Consider the following 23,934-nt stretch of genomic DNA (forward strand, 5'->3'; position numbering starts at 1 on the left):
TGTTTCACAGGCCACTGCCATGCAGGTACATCTGGAAAACAGTCGATGGAGTCTGCAGCCCAGGGCCTCCAATCAAGCCCCAAAGAAACCTCTGAAGGTAAATCTGAAGGCACCCTCATTGAAGTCCCGTCACAGTGCTCACCCACATCCTCCACCAGCACAAAGATTCATACTCTGGTGGGACCTAACTTTAGAGCAGCCTGAGGATCACAATCTGGTGAGCACATTGCACTTTCTGATGGAGAAACATCCCAGGTCCCCAGTTCTCAGAGGGCTGCTGGGAGCCAGATAAGCCTCTGGACTCGGTCATGTCTCAGTTGCTGGAGCGGCAAAGGCAAGCTTGGGAAAATCAGGAAGGGTTGTCCGCTGTACTCCTAAGATTGGAAGGCACGATGGAGGAGTCCATCTGCCTTCAGGCTGAGATGATAACATCGGCTTCAACAGTGGTAGATTGGTGGCTGCCATGGAGACCTTGGTCCAGAATGTCACTCCTGCACTGCTTCATAGGCTCAACTCCATCGTTGATGCCATTGTTGGCCTCCAACAGTGTGTACGTGAGTGGGGTGCGAGGCAGCTCAACCCTACTCCAGCTTCCCTTTCTCCTCAAGGAATCAGCCTGGGCCCCCGGGAACCCATGGTGAGGAGGATCAGCAGGTGCACACCCTGGGGCCATCCACCCAGATGACTCTGGGAGTGCCCAGCCCATCTGAATCCCCCCTTCCTATGACCCCAGCAGCTCCAGCTCCACAGGTCGAGGAGGGTACCACTGCCACACAGCAGGACCCCAAAAGCAGGCCGGGGCCCTCCATGTCTCAGCCCTCCAGAGAACGCCCACCAAGGTCATCACAGCCAGGAGGCTGCTTCCACCTCCAGTGTGGATGTCTGGGGAGCACCAAAATGTAGTGGCAGGATTAGGAAGGTTAAGAAGATGTAGTTGTACAGGCTTTAGATTCCTTGAGCATTGGGGCCATTTCTGGGGGGAGGTGGGACCTGTACAAGTTGGACAGGTTGCATCTGAATAGGAACCGGGCCAATATCCTCGCGGGGAGGTTTGCTAATGCTGTTGGGGCAGATTTGAACTAAATTGGCAGGGGGCTGAGATCCTGAAAAGTAGTTCAGAGGGGAGAGAAGCTGAGATGGAATTAGAAGTTAAAACACTAGTAAGTGAGACTGGAAGACAGAGGAAACAGAAAGAAGTGAGTTTAGCAAGAGTAAATGGAATATGTTTTAATGCAAGGAGCCTGAGGAATGAGACTGACGGGCTGAGGGCACAGACAGGCATGTGGGCTAAGATATCATAGCTATGACTGATACTTGCCAAAAAAAGGGCAGGATTGGCAGCTCAATTAGGGACCATAGAGGTAATATGTGTGTGGACAATATTTCCTGCAAAGATGCTTCTGACAAAGTTGTACAGACATATAACTACACCTAACACTGACAGACAGAGTCGCAGAAGACTGCTTTTTCTGCAGAGGAAGGAAAGGCATGTTACAAGGTCTAAAGACAAGCTGGAAGCAGAGAGACACCAGAACACAGTGCACATAAATATGACCAAAAGACAAATACTTTGCTGCCATTTCATGGGGTATATGTGATGTACTCCATGTTTCCTGTGCCTCATTTATTCCTCTTCCCAAGTAAAAGGCTGAAGCAGCGTACAATAATCATAAATAAACAGGCTCATAGTGTAATCCCTGCCCTGTTAGCCCTCGCCAAGTGCTCACACTTTTCTAGGTTGAATTCCATTTGCCACTGCTCTGCCAACCTGACCAGCCCATTGATATCCTCCTGCAGTTTACAGCTTTCCTCCTCACTATTTACCACCCTACCAATTTTCATGTCAAGCTCTGTGGACTGTATTGAAGGGCTCCACCAGCCCGGTCCAGGCACCTGACCCTCATTTTCAGCATCCCGATGGTCTGCTCCACCAAGTTGTGAGCTGCAGCATGAGCCTCGTTATACCTTCACTCTGCAGCAGGCTGAGGCCACCACACAGGTGTCACCAGCCATGTTCTCTGTGGGTTGCCCTTGTCCTCGACAAGCCATCCCTGCAGCCAGGGGTCAGTGACTGACTGAGAATGTTGGAGTCATGGACACTCCCTGGAAACTGTGCGCAGACCTGCAGGATGCTTTTGTGGTGGTCACACACCACCTGCACATACTGCGAATGGAAGCCCTTGCAGCTGACATCGTTGAATGCTTGTTGCCATGGAGATCTGAGCGCCGTGTGAGTGCAGTCGATGGCACACTGCACCTGTGGGAAACCCGAAATCTGGGCAAATCACAGTGCTCTTGCATCTTGGCTTTCCTCCCCCCACCCCGTACATGCTTGTGCACTACCTTCAACCACAGGGCAGCCCTTGCACCTCACCCCCCGCCCCCCAACCCAAACAAAAGTTGCCTCAACCACATGGCAGCCCTTGCACCTCACCCCCCCCAACCCAAACAAAAGTTGCCTCAACTACATGGCAGCCCTTATGCCCCCCACCCAAGTCAGCTCAACATTGAAGTCCAACAGGCGACACTTGTGAACACTGCGCAATGTTACTGTGCACTCACTTCCAAGTTCCCCTTGAAGGTCAGCCTGCCAAGTGCACATCTTATATATGCTGTTGTGGTACACATCGGCGTGCAATCACACCGACGTGGGTGGACAATCCAGTATGGGGGATGATTCTGGCAGGCTGGCCTTATAATGATTTGTAGATGTATTACAATGAGGTTCCTGACGTCTGGCAGTGGGAAACGCGGCCCACCATCGACAGGCTGAACAGATGATTGCAAATACGTTTCATGACGTTGTGAAACTGATTTTTAGCTTTCTCACCATATTATCCGCTCATACCACCGAACACGCCCAACGCCAGCAGGCATGGAAAATTCCGCCTCTTGAGTGAAGAAATTCCCCATCTGTCCTAATTGGCCAATTCCTTATTCTGAGACTGTGACCCTGTGCTCCAGATTCCTTAGCAAGGAAAAGCCTATTCTCAACATCTACCTACAATAAGCCCCTCAGAAATTTTATATTTCAATTAGATCACCTCTTATTCTGCTAAACTCCAGGGAATATGGGCTTATTCTACTCAAACTCTTCTCATTGGACAATTCCCTCATCCCAGGAAAGAATCCATTGAACATTATACCAAGGGTCCCTCTGTCCTCTCAGGCAAATGCAAAATATCCCATGGCACTATTTCAAAAAGCAGGGGAGTTATCCTTGAATCATTGGCCAATATGTGTTCCTCAAATAACATCACAGGGAAAAAAATATCTGGTCATTATCACATTGTGGGAGCTTGCTGCATTTCCTACATTACAACATTGACTATACTTCAAAAGTATTTCATTGACTGTAAAGCGCTTTGGACATGCTGTGATCAGGAAAGATGTTACATAAATGGAAGTCTCTATTTTTGTTGCACTCCATCTAGGGACAAATATGTACTTCCATAGGTAGGGAGAGCATAAACTGCACTTAGCACTCCAGGGACTGGGTTTTACTGCCCTCCTGCTGGATGCATTTTAAGAGGGGGTGGGCACATAAGGTACTAGGGGTGTTCAGCCCACCACCTTCCTGCCTACCCCTGAGCTGTCCCCCAAAAGATGCTAAGTAATAATTGACAGCCTGCCTGCCGTATTTGAATCAATAATGAAATGGAAATTGAGCAATAATTGGCAACTTAAGGGTCTCAATGTAGGCAAGGGCGGGCGGGCTGCCCTAATCTCATTTGCCCCACTTAAAATTGCAGACAGGTTTGCAGCAGGTGGGAGGGTGATGGAAAGGGGATCCAGGGTATTTTATGGGCCCCCTGCCTCTGAACCCACTGGTGGGAGCTGTACAATTCTGCCTCATGTTGTTGAGATTGAGCTTTTACAACATATTTTCTATGTTTCCTCTGAGCTATGACATAATCATAGCGGGAATACTGATCTCTAGTTTTAATGGTCTGTTTTTAATTCCTTCCTATGAAGAGGAATAATAGTTTGTACTTTGCACCTCAGAACAAATAAAACAAATTGGTTTTCACAATTTTATTTCACAAATCAGTGAAATAAATGCATCAAGGAAGCTGATAGTTCCTCAGCTAGATCTTTGGAATCTGGGTATCTATGTGGACGATGATTTCTAGAATCAAGCTTTTGAAGGAGATTATTAACTTCTGTGTGTCTGACCTTGGTTTAGCACATTAGATTCCTTTACTTCCTAGGAGTTTGTCAAGTCAGCGGATCACAGTCTGAATTATTTGTGGGCATATTGAAATTTTAGAGGAAGGAGTGTTTTTTTTTAAAAAGACATACAATCAAAAGCTGGCTGAGACTGTAAAGTAACCACTTGCTAGAAAATTCCTATGTGGATTATACTTGACCGATTGGTCCAGAGAATAGAATATCACACCTAAAATGGTGTCAAGGCCTATTTCAGACAGGGACACTTGAAAGAAAGAAATGCAATGCTAAAGACTGAACTTTAATCTCCTGTGGTTACAGAGACAATGAAGACTGATTATCACATCTCAGCAGAAACCATCTCCTGTTGAGTTATGTCTCAGAATGTGGAAATGGTCTGAATTGAAAGAAAGCAGATTCTGGGTGAAATACATGTTTGTTTTTTCCCTTCTAGGAGTACACAAAAAGAGGGGTTAAAAAGCCAGCTGCAAACCTGATCAATGTGTTCTAGTTCTGGTGTGCTAGTGAAGGCCACAGAAGAAGAACAGCAACTAGGCATCCCTGCAGCTTGCAGGTAAAAGTCTTTTCTCACTCTCTGGCTGGAGGCAAGTCAGCAAAGCCACAGTCAAAAAGGAAACAGGGCAGCTCCTTCAACTAACCTGCAGAACCAAGTGTCTCCAAACCAACTGCTCAACTGCAAAAGTCAGCTCTACCGGAATCACCCAATTTAATAGCTGCAACATTTCGCTATCTACTCCTCATGGATAAGCCAAAGACTGATTTTTATATCTTTTCAACTTTTACTTTTGGACTCAACTTCTAATTTCTGGTCTGTGTGTATGTGTGTTGCGTTTTAGTGTTTTTTTCTTGGGTTTTTAGCAACTAATAAACTTCTTCTTTCTTTAACTCAAGAAAGCTTGGTTAAATTGGTTCCTTCTAAAACTTAAATGCATCTTGACTGGGAAAAGGTATCCACGACAGAAGAGGTCCCTTTTAAATTAACCTTCTTGAGACTAACTGAGGGGGCTGAATAAAGAAAGGGAGCCAGTTCATTCCTCCTCACCCAGGAGCATAACAAAATTGTAGTGCCGTTCGGGAATTTAACAAATTGGGGGACCTCGCCTGAGGACCAGTCATAACAAGTTTGAGGCACCTACTCTTAGATTTTAGATTACCTTACTTTGATTTCTATTAAATAACACACTGTTAAATGCAACATGAAAAATATTTGGGATCAAGATTCAAATGATGATGCAACTGAAAAAAAGTGTTTCTTACCTGATATTCATATTCAGTATAAGGAAGTAACATTGTATCTTGAAATAGGTTAGAGGAGCCATTGTAAACAAGTGCCAACTCTGTATTCATTGATGGATGTGTTACTTGTCTTCTGTACAATTCATAGTACAAGATCTCACCATTGGGATTTTTGGGCATGGTCCATGATATTAAAAACACCAATTGGATTCCTTTTGCATCAGTCTGCAATTCAATGACAGGCCTGGGTTGCATGGTAGGTGCAGCTTCTAGAGTCCTTACTGAGGCCCATTCACTGGAAGCACAACCAAGGGCCGTGCAAGCTTCAGTACGCACTTCATATCTTGGGGGGAAAAATCAACAAGATTAGATTAAGTATAGAATACATCAAAGACTTTGACAAAAGTCTATAGACTCTGGAACAGTTCCTACAGATTGAAGGGTAGCTAATGTAACCCCACTATTTAAAAAGGGAGGCAGAGAGAAAACAAGGAATTATAGACCAGTCAGCCTGACATCGGTAGTGGGGAAAATTCTAGAGTCCATTATAAAAGATTTAATAGCTGAGCGTGTGGAAAACAGTGGCAGAATCGGACAGAGTCAGCATGGATTTATGAAAGGGAAACCATGCTTGATAAATCTACTGGAATTTTTCAAGGATGTAACAAGTCGAGTTGATGAGGGGGAGCCAGTGGATGTGGTTTATTTGGACTTTCAGAAGGCTTTCGACAAAGTCCCACATAAGAGATTGGCGTGTAAAATTAAAGCGCATGGGATTGGGGGTAGCATATTGAGATGGATAGAAAACTGGTTGGCAGACAGGAAACAAAGAGTAGGAATAAACGGGTCTTTTTCCGAATGGCAAGCAGTGACTAGTAGGGTTCTGCAGGGATCGGTGCTGGGAGCCCAGTTATTCGCAATATATATTAATGATTTAGATGAGGGAATTAAATGTAATATCTCCAAATTTGCAGATGACACAAAGCTGGGTGGGAGGATGGGCTGTGGTGAGGATGCAAAGATGCTTCAGTGTGATTTGGACAAGCTGAGTGAGTGGGCAAATGCATGGCAGATGTAGTATATTGTGGATAAATGTAAGATTATCCATTTTGGTAGCAAAAACAGGAAGGCAGATTATTATCTGAATGGCTATAAATTGAGAGAGGGGAATGTGCAATGAGACCTGGGTGTCCTTATACACCAGTCGCTGAAGGTAAGCATGCAGGTGCAGCAGGTGGTAAAGAAGGCAAATGGTAAGTTGGCCTTCATAGCCAGAGGATTCGAATACCGGAACAGGGATGTCTTGCTGCAATTGTACAGGGCCGTGGTGAGACTACACCTGGACTATTGTGTGCAGTTTTGGTCTCCTTATCTGAGGAAGGATGTACTTGCTATAGAGGAAGAGTAGCGAAGGTTTACCCGACTGATTCCGGGGATGGTGGGACTGACATATGAGGAGAGATTGAGTCGATTAGGATTATATTTGCTGGATAAAAGCAAAAAACTGCGGATGATGGAAATCCAAAACAAAAACAGAATTACCTGGAAAAATTCAGCAGGTCTGGCAGCATCGGCGGAGAAGAAAAGAGTTAACGTTTCGAGTCCTCATGACCGTTCAACAGAACTGAGTTCTGTTGAAGGGTCATGAGGACTCGAAACGTCAACTCTTTTCTTCTCCGCCGATGCTGCCAGACCTGCTGAGTTTTTCCAGGTAATTCTGTTTTTGTTTTATATTTGCTGGAGTTCAGAAGAATGAGGGGGGATCTCACAGAAACCTATAAAATTCTAACAGGACTAGACAAGGTAGATGCAGGAAGGATTTTCCCGATGGCGGGGGAGTCCAGAGCCAGGGGTCACAGTCTGAGGATATGGGGTAGACCATTTAGGGCTGAGATGAGGAGAAATTTCTTCACCCAGAGAGTGGTGAGCCTGTGGAATTCGTTACCATAGAAAGTAGTTGAGACCAAAACAGTTTATGTTTTCATGAAGGAGTTAAATATAGCTCTTAGGGTGAAAGGGATCAAAGGGTATGGGGAGAAAGCTGGAGCAGGCTATTGAGTTGGATGATCGGCCGTGATCATAATGAATGGAGGAGCAGTCTCGAAGGGCCAAATGGCCTACTCCTGCTCCTAGTTTCTATGTTTCTCTATTAAAAAGGATTTGTTCCCAATGTTTTCTGTTGTTCAGAATTTCTATTTGTTGAACTTATATGCAACTATTGTACTTATATCAGGATATACACAATTTCATAATTCTGTCGAAGGGTCATGAGGACTCGAAACGTCAACTCTTTTCTTCTCCGCCGATGCTGCCAGACCTGCTGAGTTTTTCCAGGTAATTCTGTTTTTGTTTTATACACAATTTCCCTCTGTTTTTGAAGTTTTGTGGACATTTATTAATCTCAAAAACTAATCCTTCCAATTAAACTTACACAGGGTCAATCAGCTATTTTGCTCTGTCTAATAATTTTCAATAAAGTAGGCAGAAGCAGTGGCTGGATTATGTCAAAGGAAATAAGCCATTTTCCAGAACAACCTAGATTTTGCACTGAACTCATGTTGTCTTTCAGCAATGTGGCAGAAACTTCCTGGGAGCCGTTATGCCAGTTCCCAGTTCACCCTCCCACTTCCAGCATTCTACCAGAAGTGACATTAAAACTACATTCAACCGATGGGAATACATCAAACAATATGTTTCCCATCTTCTTGACATACTCCATACCCAATCCCCACTTCCCCTCCAGGTAGATGCAGACAACCGACCTCAAAAATCACAAATAATCCTCACCCAAGAGATTCAGGTCAGGGACACATTCTTGTGGCACCACTGAAGATGAGGTACAATTCCTCAAATGTGGAAAATCCTGGTCAGTTAGTTTAAGGAAAGGAAAGTAACTGTACAGCAGTGATAGAAATGAAAAGCAAAGAAATAACTTGAAGTTATATAGAGCCTTTCATGGCCTAAATGCTTTACAGGCAATGAAGTGCTTCTGAAGCATTATCACTTTTGTAATGTAGGAAAGGCAGCACCCCAAAAATGTGCACAGCAAGATCCCTCAAACAGCAATGTGATAATGATCAGATAAGTTGCTTTTTTATGTTAGTTTCAGAATAAATATTGAGGGAGCAGAGAAAAAGTTTTTGTCAGAAAATAGGATTATGGTTGTCATTGTTAGGGTGTACTACAGTGGAACAGGAGGAGGAAAAAGGAAAAGCAGTCTGAGAACAGAGAGCATATAGGTGGGCACAACAAGCAGCCTATTTACCCCAGAAAACAAGTGCATTAACTACCTTGACAGAGGAGCAGTGCCTGAAAAGCCTTAAACTAAGCAGATTGGTTTTGATTAAGATCAAAGGGACTCTTCAGATATTTCAGGATTTATTACTTTGCTTCCATTTTGAACATGCTTACTTATTGCATAAGGAGCGAATTACAAGTGAATGAACTTAATTAAATTGTGCCATAGTAGAGGTGTATGTGCTTAATGCGATTTTCCAGTACATTTGCTTATTGTGTCTTCTGAATGCCTCCCTGTTGCTAAGTGGTCTTGAAGTTAATGGTGTAGAACTGGTGTTTGATTGCATAACAAACTGGTGTTTGCATGAGATACATAAGGGTCACTATCCGCATTTGTGACTAAACCTGTATCAGTACCAGAGGCCTTTGCTGGAATACTGCAGGCTCATTGTTTCCAGTGGTGGCATCTGTTACTTGTTCAGGGAATACATGATAGCAGAAAGCCACCAAAACCATCAATTGGTTGTTCTTGTGCTACTTCGTGCATAACACTAGTTGGTTTGGATGGGTGGAGGGGGCTGTTGGTAGGGGTGGCATGCAGGAGCAACTCTTCATGACACAAGTTGTTTGTGTGGGCATAGGATAGTGGATATCTATGCTGCTTTGACATTTTCTCTCTTGTTTTCCTACATTTGTTCTTGAAGTCAGCTATAGCAGCAGTGGTACTATTTCTGAAAGGTGCTATTTCTGTGCCGATGATATGTGCACAGAGGTCAACCTGTGAGATGTCACTGTTGTTGCTACAATTTCACAGGCAAACTGCACACATCCAAATTAATAAGACTATTTGCCATTGTGCAATGTATGCTAACAATCATCTTGCAAATTGGACCTTGTGTTGGCCTAGCCATCATGGCGAACAGATCTAATTGGATTGCCATGCAGCTCAAGTGGGATAATCAGCATGCTACAATTCCACTGTTCACTATCTGGTTCACATCAACTTCCACCAGTACTCAATGTCTCATCTTTTGATTCCTTCTCAAAATTGTAGTGTGGATATATGTTCAAGTTGGGGTGGTGACAATTGGGTTTAGGTGAGTGGTGCCCTGTAGATTACTAAGCTTTTATTTTGTGAAGAAAGCGGATGGAATTTTTAATGTACATAAGCACACTTATCTACTTAAGCAATATGATGTCATTACAAATATCCACCGTTGCATCCTGAATATGTATAGACAACATTCACAAGATAAAATATATCATTGATATCACACCACCAGAAGTTTTAACCTTCTAAACTCCACATTCTCAATATTTTCCAGGTCTTCCCTTCCAAATAGCTAACTTCCTATCACGTAGAATAAGTTGTTTCTGGTTATCCAGTCTATCATCTGATTAGCATATGCCCAGCTATGATGTGCCAGTTTTGCCTTTAAAGATAATAAGGAAATGGCACATAAATTTAACAAATATTGTGTGTATGAAATTTGGATCCATGGTGCCACTGGAGACACCTTCCTATTGCTTTGTGCTGCATTTCCAATGTGGCTCTTGCAGCACCCATGCTGGGGAGGGTGCTTGCCTGGGCATGATCTGCACATGCTGGAAGCATCTGATCTGGTGCTGTCATGCATCACTCAGCCCTATCAGCTGATATGATGCTTAACTTCCAAATTTGAACCATGCACATCCATTATATGTATTCACCTGTCACACATCAAGCGTTCAGCTGCCGGGGGAGTCCAGCACATATGTTATTTAAAGGGCCAGGCACCCAATTTGCAGGTAAGGTGATTTAGAATAATTTGTGCTTTTGCAAGTATTGGAAGTAGCTGGAGTATGTTTGGAGGTGATAGGGTGAGCTCCTGGATTTGGAAGGTAGTGTTGCTGCATCCTCACTGTGAGGGCAAAGAATTTAGTGACCTGCCCACACAAAGGTTGCAACAGGTATAGGGACTGCAGTTGCATTGCTTCTGTGTCTGTAAGCAGCACTGGAGAGGGAAAGCTCTGTGCAATGCCTTATGTCAATCTGGAGCCAGACTCCCCCATGCACCTTGATAGTGACAGAAAGTTGTCCAAAATATCTACCAATGCACCCAACATCTCAGTGTGCATGTCTCTCAGTGTTCTTCTGTATCTCACCTATTAACATTCTCATCTGAATCCTCTGCAGCAGGACTTGTCTGCGACCTGATCTTCCAGAGTACTGGCACAAGCTATCCTTTCCCCCAATGTGGCTGCGACACACTCATGCCTGGTGACTCACCACGTGCAGATTTCAACTCTATACTAGCCTCTTAGGTATATGCAATGCTGTTATATGAGCTGGTGGCCGAGAGTGTCAGATCAAGTGCTGTGCTGATGCACTCTCTCCTCCTGCCAGCACTGCAATGGCTGGACAGGTGGCAATTCTTTGGTGTATAAAACCAGAAGATCAGAAGGGGAAGGTTCGTCAGTAGGGATGCCAGATGACAGGATAAGGGTGAACTGGAAGTTGAGAAGGGGCATATGGCAGGAACATCATCCTCAATGTTCTCAGCAATGCCAGATGCCATGAGTTTGGTCCTATGATACTGAGAATCATTTCCTCCATTGGGATCAGGAGACGTCCCTTGGTGGTTCTGCTTTCCCCCCTTCTATTACGTGTTATCTTGTCCTGCAAAAGAGGAAAGAATGTCAGTGATTCTATAGCACTCTATGTGAGTGATGTGCCAGCCCCAGCTGAATAGCTAGAGGTATGTGGAAGCAGCAGGAGCTGAATGGAAGACCAGCATCACTGGAATGTTTTTGTGAGGTGGAGTATCTGGATGTTAGGTATGAATCCCAAGTGCCAGGGACTGCTGATGGGTGAATTATGGAGGTGTGGTGCTTTGAGCAGTGAGAGAGGTGAGTGTTGTACTGGGTAGGGGATGTCATGTGAAGGTGCATTCACTGTCCCTAACCACCCATGTGAGATCATTAGACTTCTTGTGGCACTGCTGTCAGGTCCTTGGAGCCAATCCACTGGGAATTGACCTCCCTGCTCACTTACTCCCAATCCCTTCTAAGGGTGGTTCCTGAAGGCCTCCTGCTACCAACCGCCAACACCATCCCCAATTCCCCCACCATGGAACCATGACATCTCTTCTATCCACTTTCATCACTAAAGCCTCCAATGCCGCATTATTGACCCTGGGGCCTCTCTCTGCCTTTCCATTTCTCATGTTTAGAATTGTAGCAAAAGCATTCTTAAAAAGAGAAGGCTGGCTGCATTCCATATTTCTAGCACATGCTGCTTAGCCCCCTGTTGAGCATTCAAGCAGCCAGCAGCACGGGACCCATTCAGACCAAAGCTACAATCAGGTAAATGAGGAGGTGGCACCAAATTTGCATGCTGCCTACCTCCACCTCAACTGATGTGAATTGTGATACCCACACACAAGAAGTTGGGAAGACCAATTTTTAGCCCTTTGTGTCTGTTTTCAAAGTAGAAGACAAAAAAAATGGAAAAAGTGCTGAACCAAGGGTCCAATGAGAGTTAGGAGCTTAAGGTAATTAATATTAGTAAAGAAAAAGTGTTGGAGAAATTAATGAGACTGAAAGCTGACGAATCCCCTGGACCTCATGATCTACATCCTTAGGTTTTAAAATAGGTCGCTGCAGAAATAATGGATGCACTGGTTATGATCTTCCAAACATCCATAGATTCGAGAATAGTCTCAGTACATTGGAAGTTAGCAAACATAACACCATTATTCAAGAAAGGAGGGAGACAGTAAATACATGGAACTACAGGCCAGTTAGCCTGACATCAGTCATCAGGAAATGCTGGAATCCCTTATCAAGGAAGTAAATAACACTTAAAACATCATAATATGATTAGGCAGAGTCAACATGGTTTTATGAAGGGGTACAACAAATCTAGTAGAGCTTTTTGAGCTTGTAAATAAAAGGGTAAAAGTTTGTTGCATAAGATTCATAGAGGTTGAGATATTTTCTAATCATAGATCGAGGATTGATTGAAGTATGGAAAACAGAGAATAAGAATAAATAGGTCATTTTCCGGTTTGCAGGCTGCAACTAGTGGGATGCCACAAGGATTAGTCCGGTGGCCTCCGCTATTTACAATCTATATTAGTGATTTTGATGAAGAGAGTGAGGGTGATGTATCCAAGTTTGCTAATGATACAAAGCTAGGTGAGAAAGTAAGCTATGTGGAGCACAAAAAGGCCCGCATTTTTTGCTGCAGGGCAGGAAATGAAAGTAGGGACCATTTCCAAGACTTGAACCCCTCCATCCCCGGGGGAAAACTGAAAGGAGCGCTGACTTTCTCAGGAGAGCCGGAGACCTGGGACCAAGGGCAGGGCAGGGGAAAGCAGCACTTTGTTTTTCAGATGTGGATCTGGAAGTGATTCTGGAGGACATGAAGGAGAGGCAGGAAGTTGGCAGGAGAAGACCATGCAGGCATGGATGGACAATGTTTCTACTGTCAGCTGCAGAAATGCCATGAGAGGAATACGGATCCAGTGCAGGAAACAGTTTAATGAGCTGATATGCTCTGGCAAATTGAATGCTACCCTCAATCTTTGGGAAAGGCTTCTGGGTGTTCGCCCTCCAGCAGATACACCAGCTGAGGTGCTCAGACCACTTACTGACCCTCTCAGAATGGCCCTGAGCCCTAGTGCTGCTGAGAAACACCAGTAATGAAACATGCGCCCTCCAACAATTTGAACAGGTGCCATTGGCCATAGAAGACACATCACACTCTCTTATGTCCTTGTAGGACAAATGGACACATCATGCCCAAGAAAGGGCCCAGACAGATGGAGAGGTACAATACTTTCAGATTCTAACAGTAATGGAGAACAGAACCTCGATCACAGACCATGAGGAAGTCAGCCCTAGCATAATTAGGCATTCATAGCGGAGATCCCTTTCGACAGCATACTGAACACTGAGTTGTATTGGGAAACCTCAGCGCTGCAGAGGCTTCTGCTCTCCAAGACTGGCTCTCATGAACTCCCATGTGCTTCTCACAGGTGTGTTCATCCACCCCAAGAGAACTTGCTCCTCTCCATCCATGGTGCAACATGACTAGCAAGAATCTGAAGAAATACTGTCACACCTTACGTGTGCACTGTCAGCCAGCACAGATACTCTCACCTTGGTGGATTTGGATAGGGTGGTACTTGGTGAACAGCACAGCATTTGTGTATAGGAGGAAGTGCTGGAAGCAGAAGCAGTCTCAAAGGACTGGGGACAAACACAGCTGGGCTCAGATGCAGGGCCTCTACAGTCATTGGAAAGAGGACTCTACATAGGCCAGCAGCAGCAGATGTGCTCCCACATGTCAGAGTTCCCTGAGGCAGTGCGGAATCAGGGGCAGAAAATGGAGGAGTCCATTCAGCTTATGGACATCCCAATAGCTCAGGGCTTTGAGTGCAAGAGCTCCTCCATAGAAATAGTGGCTGACGTCATGAAGAGCTACATGCAGCATCATTTGGAGCACATGCAGGAATTGCACACTGACATTCACAAGGTGAAGTCACAATATGTACCCCTGAATGGTCAGTGGAGCGGGCACACAGAGATGTTTGGAGGGGATGCCAATTTTGCCCCAGATGGAGCTCCCAGCTATCCGGAACACCTGCCAAGGGCTGAGGATGTCAGCAAGGAGGCTGACGGTGTCATTCCTCAGGGGGCACCTTCATCATCCTTAGACCCTCTGACTGAGGTATCATTTGCGCAGCATGGGCTAGTGATGGAAGCTGTCACCACAATGATGCAGGTGCAGCAGCCTCTGGAGATGCCCCCATGGGCACCTCCATGACAAGGACAAGTGCCAGGTGCACCTCAGGCACAAGCCATGACAAGTGAGCAGCTGCCTCCTTCTCTGTAGCCAAAAGGGGAGGACTGCATTGATGTCACTGAGTATAGGGGCCATAGCATTGCACGGAGCACTGAATGGGTCACTAGGATATCTTTTTGCTGTAACTGCGTTTTTTTTCCTTTCTGACTGCCATGTAAATAATGCCACTTAAAGGCATGTGTATGAGACTCCTTTCATTGATGGTCGGACAAAAAAAGGACTGAAATGGTGTCGGAGATCGTGGATTCTTCAACAGTGATGGCAAAACTTATGGGAAGATGTGCTTCTTCCATTGGCGGGGTGAGAATTTAGATGTTCCAGGCTGCGTCTTTAATTAATGTATCAGCACAGTTGCTTCAGAGTTAGTTCCATACTGTGGGATCGGAATCTCTTGCAAGTGGAAAGTACAAAATGTGATGGAAGAACCCCAAAACCTGCACAGACACAAGCAATGTGAATGAAAGCCCAGCCTCAAAACAAAACACACTGAGGCAGGCTACAATGTGGGGCCGGGGTTAATCTCAGACATTCCAACATTATAACAGAACTGATACAATTGAAAGGACTAGAATTTATCCAGTTCTTTGAAGACATCATTACAACAGTGAACACAGGATAACCACCATCATGTAATCTAATCAAGAAATGAAGGAGGCCATTATCACAACCAAATGGCCCTAGACAATATCTATTCACTCCTATCACGGAAGGAGAGAAAGATCAACTTTACAGCCAGGGATACCTCACCTTGGTGGGATTCATTGTTTTCAGTTGTGGAAACAACATCAGCACTGAGTAGGTCTGTCTGGAACAGACTTGAAGGATCAAAGAAGGAGATAAGCATTAATCATCCAGCAGGGTGGCCTCAGGAAATGTGTTCATGATATTTTGATAAGGATCATCATAAAAAGGACAAGAGCAAAATGTTTAGTGCTGCAGTCAAGAAGGAGGGTCAGGAAGGGTCAACCTGGCTCGAGGGCCTACAGTTCTCACCGGAAAGACCAGCCGTGTTGGGGATTGTAAGTGTTTCAGCCATATTGTGGTGACACTGGCCTGAAGGTTTTGGGCTGCAGTCAGAAGGAGGGTCGAGTTTAGTCACCTTGACTCAGGCCTACAGTCAACATCGGACAGACCAGCTGTGTTGGGGATTGTTAAGTTTCAGCCAAATTGTAGTGATATTGATCTGAGGGTTCTGTGAAGGTTTGGGGCGAAAACCAGGTGTTTATTGCCGGTGCCTCCTAACTTGATTCAACGATATCTTGGTGATATTGGTCTGAGGGGTTTTTTCTTAAGGTTTCAGGACAGGATGTGGTGCTTTGCCTGTGTTTTTGCACGTTTTAACCAAGTCGTGGTGACTTTGTGTCGGGTATTGGGAATAGGTTATTTTAAATTTTGGGTTTTGTACTGTGGGTTTGTGGGTGATTCAGTAAAGCAATTGTGAATTATCAGAAGAAACTTGTCTTGCTGGTCATTCTATTCAAGCCATACACTTGTGAACCTGGTGTCATGAGCTTGAATGTGGGGAGGGTCTCTGAGGTAAAAGGGGAACACCCTACAATACAATGCCTTTCATTCTGGGACAGAGGGGCTCAGCTGAAATGTTCCTGGATAAGGTGATTCATGATATTCACAGGGTCCTGATTGGACACTTGGGACCTGTGCCATACCTGGCCACTTGCCTGTGCAGCTGAAGCATCTCTGTGTTCTGCATTCTCCCCCTCCACCTCCTTTCCTTCCTTGTCTTCCACAATCTGTTCTTCCTCTTCAACTAATGAGCTGTATCTTTCAAGGGCCTCACTGTCTCAAGGTTCACACCTTTTGAAAGGGTCATTTTATGGACAGCGAAGCAGACCACCACAATGACACCCTTGCAGCATGGAATTGTAGTGCATCACCTGAACAGCCCCGACACAGGAACCATATTTTGAGAAGCCCAATGGGATGCTCAATGGTTATCCTAGTGAGGAGATGGCTTTGGCTATATGGCCTCCGTGTCTCTGTGTGAGGCTCTGGTAGAGGGGTGAGTAGTCATGTCTTCAAGGGATATTCCTTGTCATCTACAATACATCCATGGAATTTAGGGAGTGGAATGAAAAACTGCAGCAGCCTGAACTGGTGAAAGATGCAGGAGTCATGAAAGCTGCCAGAAAAGCAAGTGCACACATGGAGGAAATTCTTTGTTATGTCTTCTGGTTTTCATACATTAGAAATAAACACACTTTAGACTCAAAAATGCTGGAAATTCATTGAGTTTATTTCTTGCATCTCTCCATGTGGCTAATAGACTGATATATTGTTACTCAGCACATGACTGTAGTGTGACAGTGAATGTAACATCCTGGGATATATATTTACATAATATTAGTTCCTAGCTCTTTGCAAATGATATAACTATATAACAACCCCCTTTCCTGAAAAAATATATAATGTCTCTATATCAATACAACTGTTCCAATCATTAACTTTTTTTTCTAAACTAAAGAAGAATTAACGATTGTCTTTTATAAATAGACTGAACACCTTAAGAGTCTTTTGTAGCTTGTTTTCTTTTCTAGAAATATTATTCACAGTATCACTTAGGTTGTAGGATGTTGTGCCTCCACCTTTTAGATTTGGCATTCATCGCTCTCAGTGATGAGTTGACAGACTGCACAGATGATGTTGTGTGTGTTATAGGAATCGTGCTTGATGTTGCTAATGTTCTATCTCTTGGTAGTGATGCTGACGTTGCACCACTTGTTGGTGATGCTGTTGATGTTGTCTCGCTGGTTAGTGATGTTAATGGAGTTGTTGATAATCTTTTCTGTTTTTCTAGTTCAGGTGTAGGTCGAATATGGACTCTGTTTTTCTCATTTACCTACTGGTTTCAGTCTCAATGCTGTATGACCTTGGAGTCTCAGCTTTACCAACAACTTTTGTTGGATTCCAGGTTTTCATGATTGGATCCTATACATGTACAGTTTGCTCTTTCAACAATTCAGGCAGGGATTTAGCATGCCTGTTGAAGTGTTGACTTCCTTCTACCTGCATCTCAGTGTGTCATTTTACTTCTTCCTGGTCACTTGGAGGAAGCATCGTGTTTGGCAGAGTTGTCCTATACTTTCTTCCATTTCTTCCTCTGTCTCTCAGCATTTCGTGAGGGCTCTCTTGACCACCTGGACATTTCTTTCTATAAACCTGCGTCCCCTTGGGTAATGTGGTATTGAGGTAATGATGTTGAACCCACACTGTTCAGAGAATCCCTTAAATTCTTAAGGGGTGAATTGAGTTCCATTGTCAAATATCATTCTTTTAGGATTCCCTTGCTCAGTGAACAGAATTCATACAGGTGAGATGATTGTTATAGCTCTTAAATCTTTCACGTTTTGCATAAAATGGAACTTTGAGTAGCAGTCTGCAACTATGAGATACCATTCTTGATTGTGTGTGAAAAATCAGTTTCCACAGTGTACTATGGCCTGGATGGTACTTCAGCAGCTATCATCCTCTCTTTCTGTTGTGTATTTCTATGCTTCTGGCATACATTGCATGTAGGCATCATTCTTTCAGTGTCTTTGTAGATGGCCATGCTGATCTGGCTCTGAGCTTACACTTCCCCAATCCCTTGTAACCTTCATGTGCCTTCTTAAGAAGCTCTTTCTGCATCATTATGGGTATGATTATTCTGGATCCGGCTAGCAGAACAACATCATCTCTAATAGACCAATACTGTTGTATCGCTGACTGTGTTTGCTGTATCTTACCAGACCTACCCTGGGCCACCTGCTGAGAAAGCATCTCTGTCTCTTCGTCTTTGCTGATCTCATCTCTAATTTGACTCAGCTTTAGTGGTGTTATGTTCACTAGGTGATGGATCTTTATACCTTGATCTTTTATCTCATGGTTTGCTGAGATAAGCTGCAGCTTTTCACAGCTCCTCAACCACAGGATAGCAGGACCATCTGTATCAGTGACAGAGAACATGAAGTTAAAATATTTTCCTTTGTGTATCCCTCTGATTGGGATTTTCCTAGCTGTCAAATCCCTGGTCTCCTGTAAGCCATTAGTATGATGTTGCTTGGTTTCATAGTATCTTTTCTTGGGTAACCATTTTTTTCAAATTTTCTGGAAATATCTTCTGGTATAGTCTGTTACTCTGTGCTTTGATATCAAGCTTCAGCTTCAGATTTATGGTGCTGGGCTTATTTCTCACCCTCTTCCTGATCTGAATGGTCATGTGAATATCTTTTCACTGGGAACTGGCACATTCAGCCATTTCATGCTGTCATGGACAGAATGTAAATGTTCTCTTACTGCATGTAATCAGTATGTTTTGTCTGGAAAGAGGTTTGTCTTTTTTAACCTTGGAGCGTATATTTCAACTAAATAATTCAGCAGCAAGCTTTCGTGAGTATAAAATAAAGTTCACTTTCGCACACTTCCCTGAATTAATGCAATGTCACACATTCAGTCTCATGCACGCTCACGTACACACATAAACACACACATACACAAAAAGGTTGGATACAGGTGGTGTACTTTTACAGATTACGGTTAATCCATTATCTGATTTATGATTTCCAGTCTCCCATGTGGCAGGCCTATGGCTTCTTGAATGGATTTGATGATTTAAAGTTGAACTGAGTGTCTTGTAAAGTACAGGTTGTGGGGTTTCTTGTAGTTGAATATCTAGGATGTTGGTTCTTGGGTGAGCTTTGAAACTGGGACAGGTTAAGTACTTTGGCTGCTTAATGACCTGCAGCTAGTCTTAGAATCTGGTCCTCATGGATGATGGTTCTGATGAACTGCTGGGTCCTGGGGTAATATAAGGGTGCTCTCCTGAACCCAGTTTTGATCACATGACCACTGGGTTAACACTTCTGATGCCTATCCAGTCTTGATTCGATGGGGGATGCCATCGTGATACCATGGGAATTTGATTGTGGCCATTGAGTTTTGTTCTTCCCTTTTATCCAGTGTGAAACATGGAGATGGGCATTCTGGAAACTCCATAGTGTTTAGTGTTGGCCTGTCCTTAAACAATGAAATCTGTGAATTCCACAGATGGCTGTGGGGTACTCCCACGTATGTCCATATTTAATTAAACATTTGCCAGAGATTTGATACTGTCTGTAGTCCAAATGCCAAAAGTCACATGATTTGCAGCAGTCAACAACGTGTTTGTGTCTAATTCTTAAAAGTGTTTACTGAAAATTCATCATATGACATGTCTTTACTGGGCATGACAATGCAGTTGTATGGTTCCTATGCCTATTGCGTCCTCAAACTCATTGTCATCTTCCAGAAATTGGATGTTTTCGGTTTCTTTTACCTCTTGTTCACCCTGTGCTGTCTTTGATAACTCGCATCTTCTTTCATTGTTCTGCTTATCTTTTCCCAGTGAATTTGTCTTTGCTCAAGCTCTACAATTTGATCCATATGCAGGAAAATTTCCTTCTGTCTATGTATGCATGTGGCTGTCCACATCTCTTGCACATCTTTCTTTCTGTCTGGTGTGCCTTCTTTTGTCAGCGTTTCACTGCATCAACCCTGCTGCCTTTCTCTTGACTTCAACAAAAGCCAGCCATTTGGATAGTCAACATTTTCATCTGTCAACTTGTGGCTTCATGTGCTCTGGCAGTGTCAACAGCCTGCAATATTATGAGCTTGTCCTTTCCAATCAATTCTTTATGTGCTTTACAGGCGGGATGAGGTTTCCAACAGTTACTAAGAAATCAATAAAATTTTTTTAACATCCTTTTTTACATATCCCTCTTCATGTGCCTGAGTCACATGTGGGGACATGTTTATATAATTGTAAAAAGTTTATTTTTCATTTTAAAATCCTTCAGCACCCTGAGGCAGCTTCAGCACTCGCGCTCCTCCCACTCCCACCCCAGCAGCGCTGAGACTGTTAGCCCGTTAATTGGCCAGCCAGTGTGAAATTACAGTTGGAGCCTGATCGCGGGCGGCGGTTGGTTTTGCATCTGTTCCCAGGCCCACTGACCCGACGAGGGGAAAAATCCTACCCATTGTTATTCAGCACATGACTGCAGGGCGACAGTGAATGTGGCATCCCGAGTGATATATATTCACAAAGCAATTAGCTCCTTGCTCTTTGCGAATAATATAACTGTATAACATCCTTGTTCTGTTTGGAGACCAATAACCTTGAGGAAACAGAAGTCCTTCCTGTTGTTGAATCTAAGTGGGTACATTGATGGCCATATGGGTGCAATCGATGATGCCATGCACCTCAGGAAATCCAGTGGTTACAAGGGAACCCATTGCCCTCTGTATCTACAACACTGCAGCTGTCAGGAATTGAATGTACTGTCCAACGCTGGAAAATAGGGCATCAGACACCTGCGGGTTACAGTGGCTTGCAGCTATTTGCAAGATATCACCAAGATTCCCAGCTGATACTTGGAAGAAGCCATGAGTGAAGAGGTTTAAGGCCACAGGTAGGGCATGGCAAGTAATGCTGTGAGGTGATTATCTGCGTGGAGAGTCAGTTTCCTGCAGCACTAGTTCTCAGTCATCTCCAGGTAGCTATGTCTTCACCGGTAGATCCTAGGGAAAGAGTATTGCCTCAGTGTCCTTCCTGCCCCTTGTTCCCTTCTCCTGCCCTCCTAGTGACTGGGCTCCACCCTTCTTGTAGGGTTGCTCCTCAAAGCACAACATAGGAATAAGTGACAATGGGGGGGAGGGGTGTTGGGAAAAGGATTTTAAAAATGAACAAATAAATAAAAGAATAAAATAAAACAAAAATAAATAAATAAAAATAAATCAACATAACTAAATAAACAAACAAACATTGGATTAAAAAAGCAGCTTAGATGGAGGAGAGTGTTCATGATCTGAAATTGTTAGGTCCGAAAGACTGTTAAGGCATCTGTTCAGAAAATGAGGTGCTGTTCCTCTAGTTTGCATTGGGCTTTACTGAACTCTTGATACTCTTTTGAGTAAACCTGTTTCCATCTGTTTCAGATGAAGTTACATTGTTTCATAGTTTGCCATTGTGAGATTTGAACTCTTGATCTTAGGGTTACAAACCCAGTACCATAACCACTTGGCTATTTAGGCCAAGCTTGGGCTTTACTGAAAGAGAGCTCAATCCTCTGAGAGTTTAATTTGTCTTAATCATCAGGTGGGATCATGTGTTGTTCTCCTGGCAGCCTTGTAAATGCAGCCTTGTTTCCCCTGTTTGAGGAATCCAGAACTAGACTATTCACGAGTTCTTCCAAGTTCATTAGTGGATTGTGAATTTCAACTCAAAATGGGCCTTTTCATGTGTTTCTCAAATGACAGGAAACTGGCCCATTTTTTAAAAACTCTTTCAGTTAAATGCTGAAAATGAAGATGTCCTTATTTTTGGCCATTTCAATATATCCTAAATTCTAATTCAGTTGTAAAAGTAAACACTTACCAAACAGGGGATGCCAAATTTAAATATATGGATCTGATCATGTTGTACTATATTTCTAAATACCATTTTCTCCAAGCATATTATAGCGATAGTATGTTGTCAACAGCAAGATGCAGGTATAAATGATTCTCATTCCATATTATCAATTTAGCGACAAGAACACAGGGAATGTACTTAATGAGCTTGGGGCAGGGGGAGATGGTTCCTCTGGTAACACTCTCTCTTGTATTCTTGGCATACATGATGATGATTTTGATCATGACCTCCTCGTATGCAGCCAAGGTCTTGAAATTTTTGACCCTTCCTCCAAATCTAAAATGCTCCATTTCATTATGTGCCACCGTGTCCTGCCATTAGAGTAGTTAAGATGTTACAAGCTTACATTGAATGCACAACCTACAGTTCATCCTACCTCTCAGTAAACTAACATTCATTATGCAGCAAGGTTGTATGCAAAGAATTTTCAGTTTGAAACCCTTTTAGAGTAGACTGTAGGTGGTGGTTACTCACCAGCTTAGAGTCACCAGCAGCTCCAAACAAATGAACTGACCTTGCCAGAAGACATCACATCAGCTCCTTCCCCTAATTATCTGGAGCTCTGCGCTAAGATTACAACGTTGTTAATGGAAGGTTACTGACTGATCATTGAACACTGGGCAGTTGCCTAGCATGGGAACTGGTAGAATGGAAGCAGTGGCCGCACGAGGTGGGAACTTATAGAAAGAAAAACTTGCATTTATATAACGCCTTTCACAATCTCTGAACATCCCAAAATTGCTTGACAGCCAATTAAGTATTTTAGAAATGTAGTTACTGTTGTAACATAGGATGGAGGTGCAGTAGGAGGTGGTGCGTGTGGGGTGTTGGGGGGGGCGGTGGTTGGGGGTTGCAGGGGATGGGGGAGGCGGTGATTGGGGATGTGGAAATGGGTAAGGACAGCAGCAGCAATAGCTGAATTGCTTTCTTTTGTTTCAACATCTCCTCTTCAAAAGACCAGTATGTAGCTACATTACTGCTCATGTGCACCAACTGCCTTCAGGAGAAGCCACATAATTTTCATGGAATTTAATGCAAAATTAGTACAGAGGCACCCATTACTCCTTACAGTCACTACCTGCATTACGGACATGAGGGCCGGGATTTTCCGGTTCCGTCATGGTGGGACCTACCTGGGAAATTTGGTGGCCCAGTTCAAAGTTCATTGACTTTTGGTGGGACAGGCAATCCCAGTGGTGGGCAGAGCCGGCAAATCCCGCCCTAGGGTTTCAGGCACATTGTAGACTTCAGGCGTCTGCGCCCAAAATATAGAGTGCCCACCATCATAATTATGTCATTATGCAGTAGGAGCATAAATCGTAAGTATTAAAAATGCTGTAAGTTTGTCTGATTGAGTGGGGTAGGCAGAATAAAACAGTAACAGGTTAACTGGAAATGCTTTGTGACATTCATATTTGGGGCAGCTACTTGGCATAGAAAGCAGTTCAGGAACTTAACCTCAGCAGTTTGGTCAGGTCTGCAATTATTTTTGCATTGTGAATTATGCCTTCTGGGTGTTGTGGCAGCATTCAGCATGTTAGGTGTCAGATTTATTGCACTAGTGTCTTCTATGGGGGCATAGGACAGAGAGGACAATTCGTCTCACCATCTGCAGCTTGAGGTATCACTAGACAGTTGTAAATATTTATTTTATTCTTTCATGGAATGTGGGCATTGCTGGCTAGGCCAGCATTTATTTCCCATCCTTAATTGTGCTTCAGAAGGTGGAGTTGAGCCATCTTCTTGAACTGCTGTAGTCCCTGTGTAGTAGGTGCACCCACTGTTCAAATAAGAAGGGAGTTCCAGGAGTTTGACCCAGCAACAATGATAGAACAGTGATATAGTTCCAAGTCAGGATGGTGCGTGACTTTGAGGGGAACTTGCAGTTGGTGGTGTTCCCATGTGTCTGCTGCCCTTGTCCTTCCAAGTGGTAGTGGGCATGGGTTTGGAAGATGCGTCAAAGAAACCTTGGTGA

The 23,934-nt window shown here is 43.9% G+C and overlaps 1 protein-coding gene across 1 annotated transcript in view; it reads right to left on the reverse strand.

Annotated features, from left to right (window-relative positions):
- The window catches only part of ush2a (Usher syndrome 2A (autosomal recessive, mild)), a 1,196,697-nt gene that overhangs the window by 61,585 nt on the left and 1,111,178 nt on the right, over positions 1 to 23,934 (reverse strand). Inside the window, exon 63 of the mRNA XM_041207243.1 lies at positions 5,449 to 5,770. Within this exon, the coding sequence (XP_041063177.1) occupies positions 5,449 to 5,770 (322 nt within the window). The remainder of the gene's footprint in view (positions 1 to 5,448; positions 5,771 to 23,934) is intronic.

The sequence above is a fragment of the Carcharodon carcharias genome, chromosome 2 (assembly GCF_017639515.1).
Source record: "Carcharodon carcharias isolate sCarCar2 chromosome 2, sCarCar2.pri, whole genome shotgun sequence".
NCBI lineage: Eukaryota > Metazoa > Chordata > Chondrichthyes > Lamniformes > Lamnidae > Carcharodon > Carcharodon carcharias.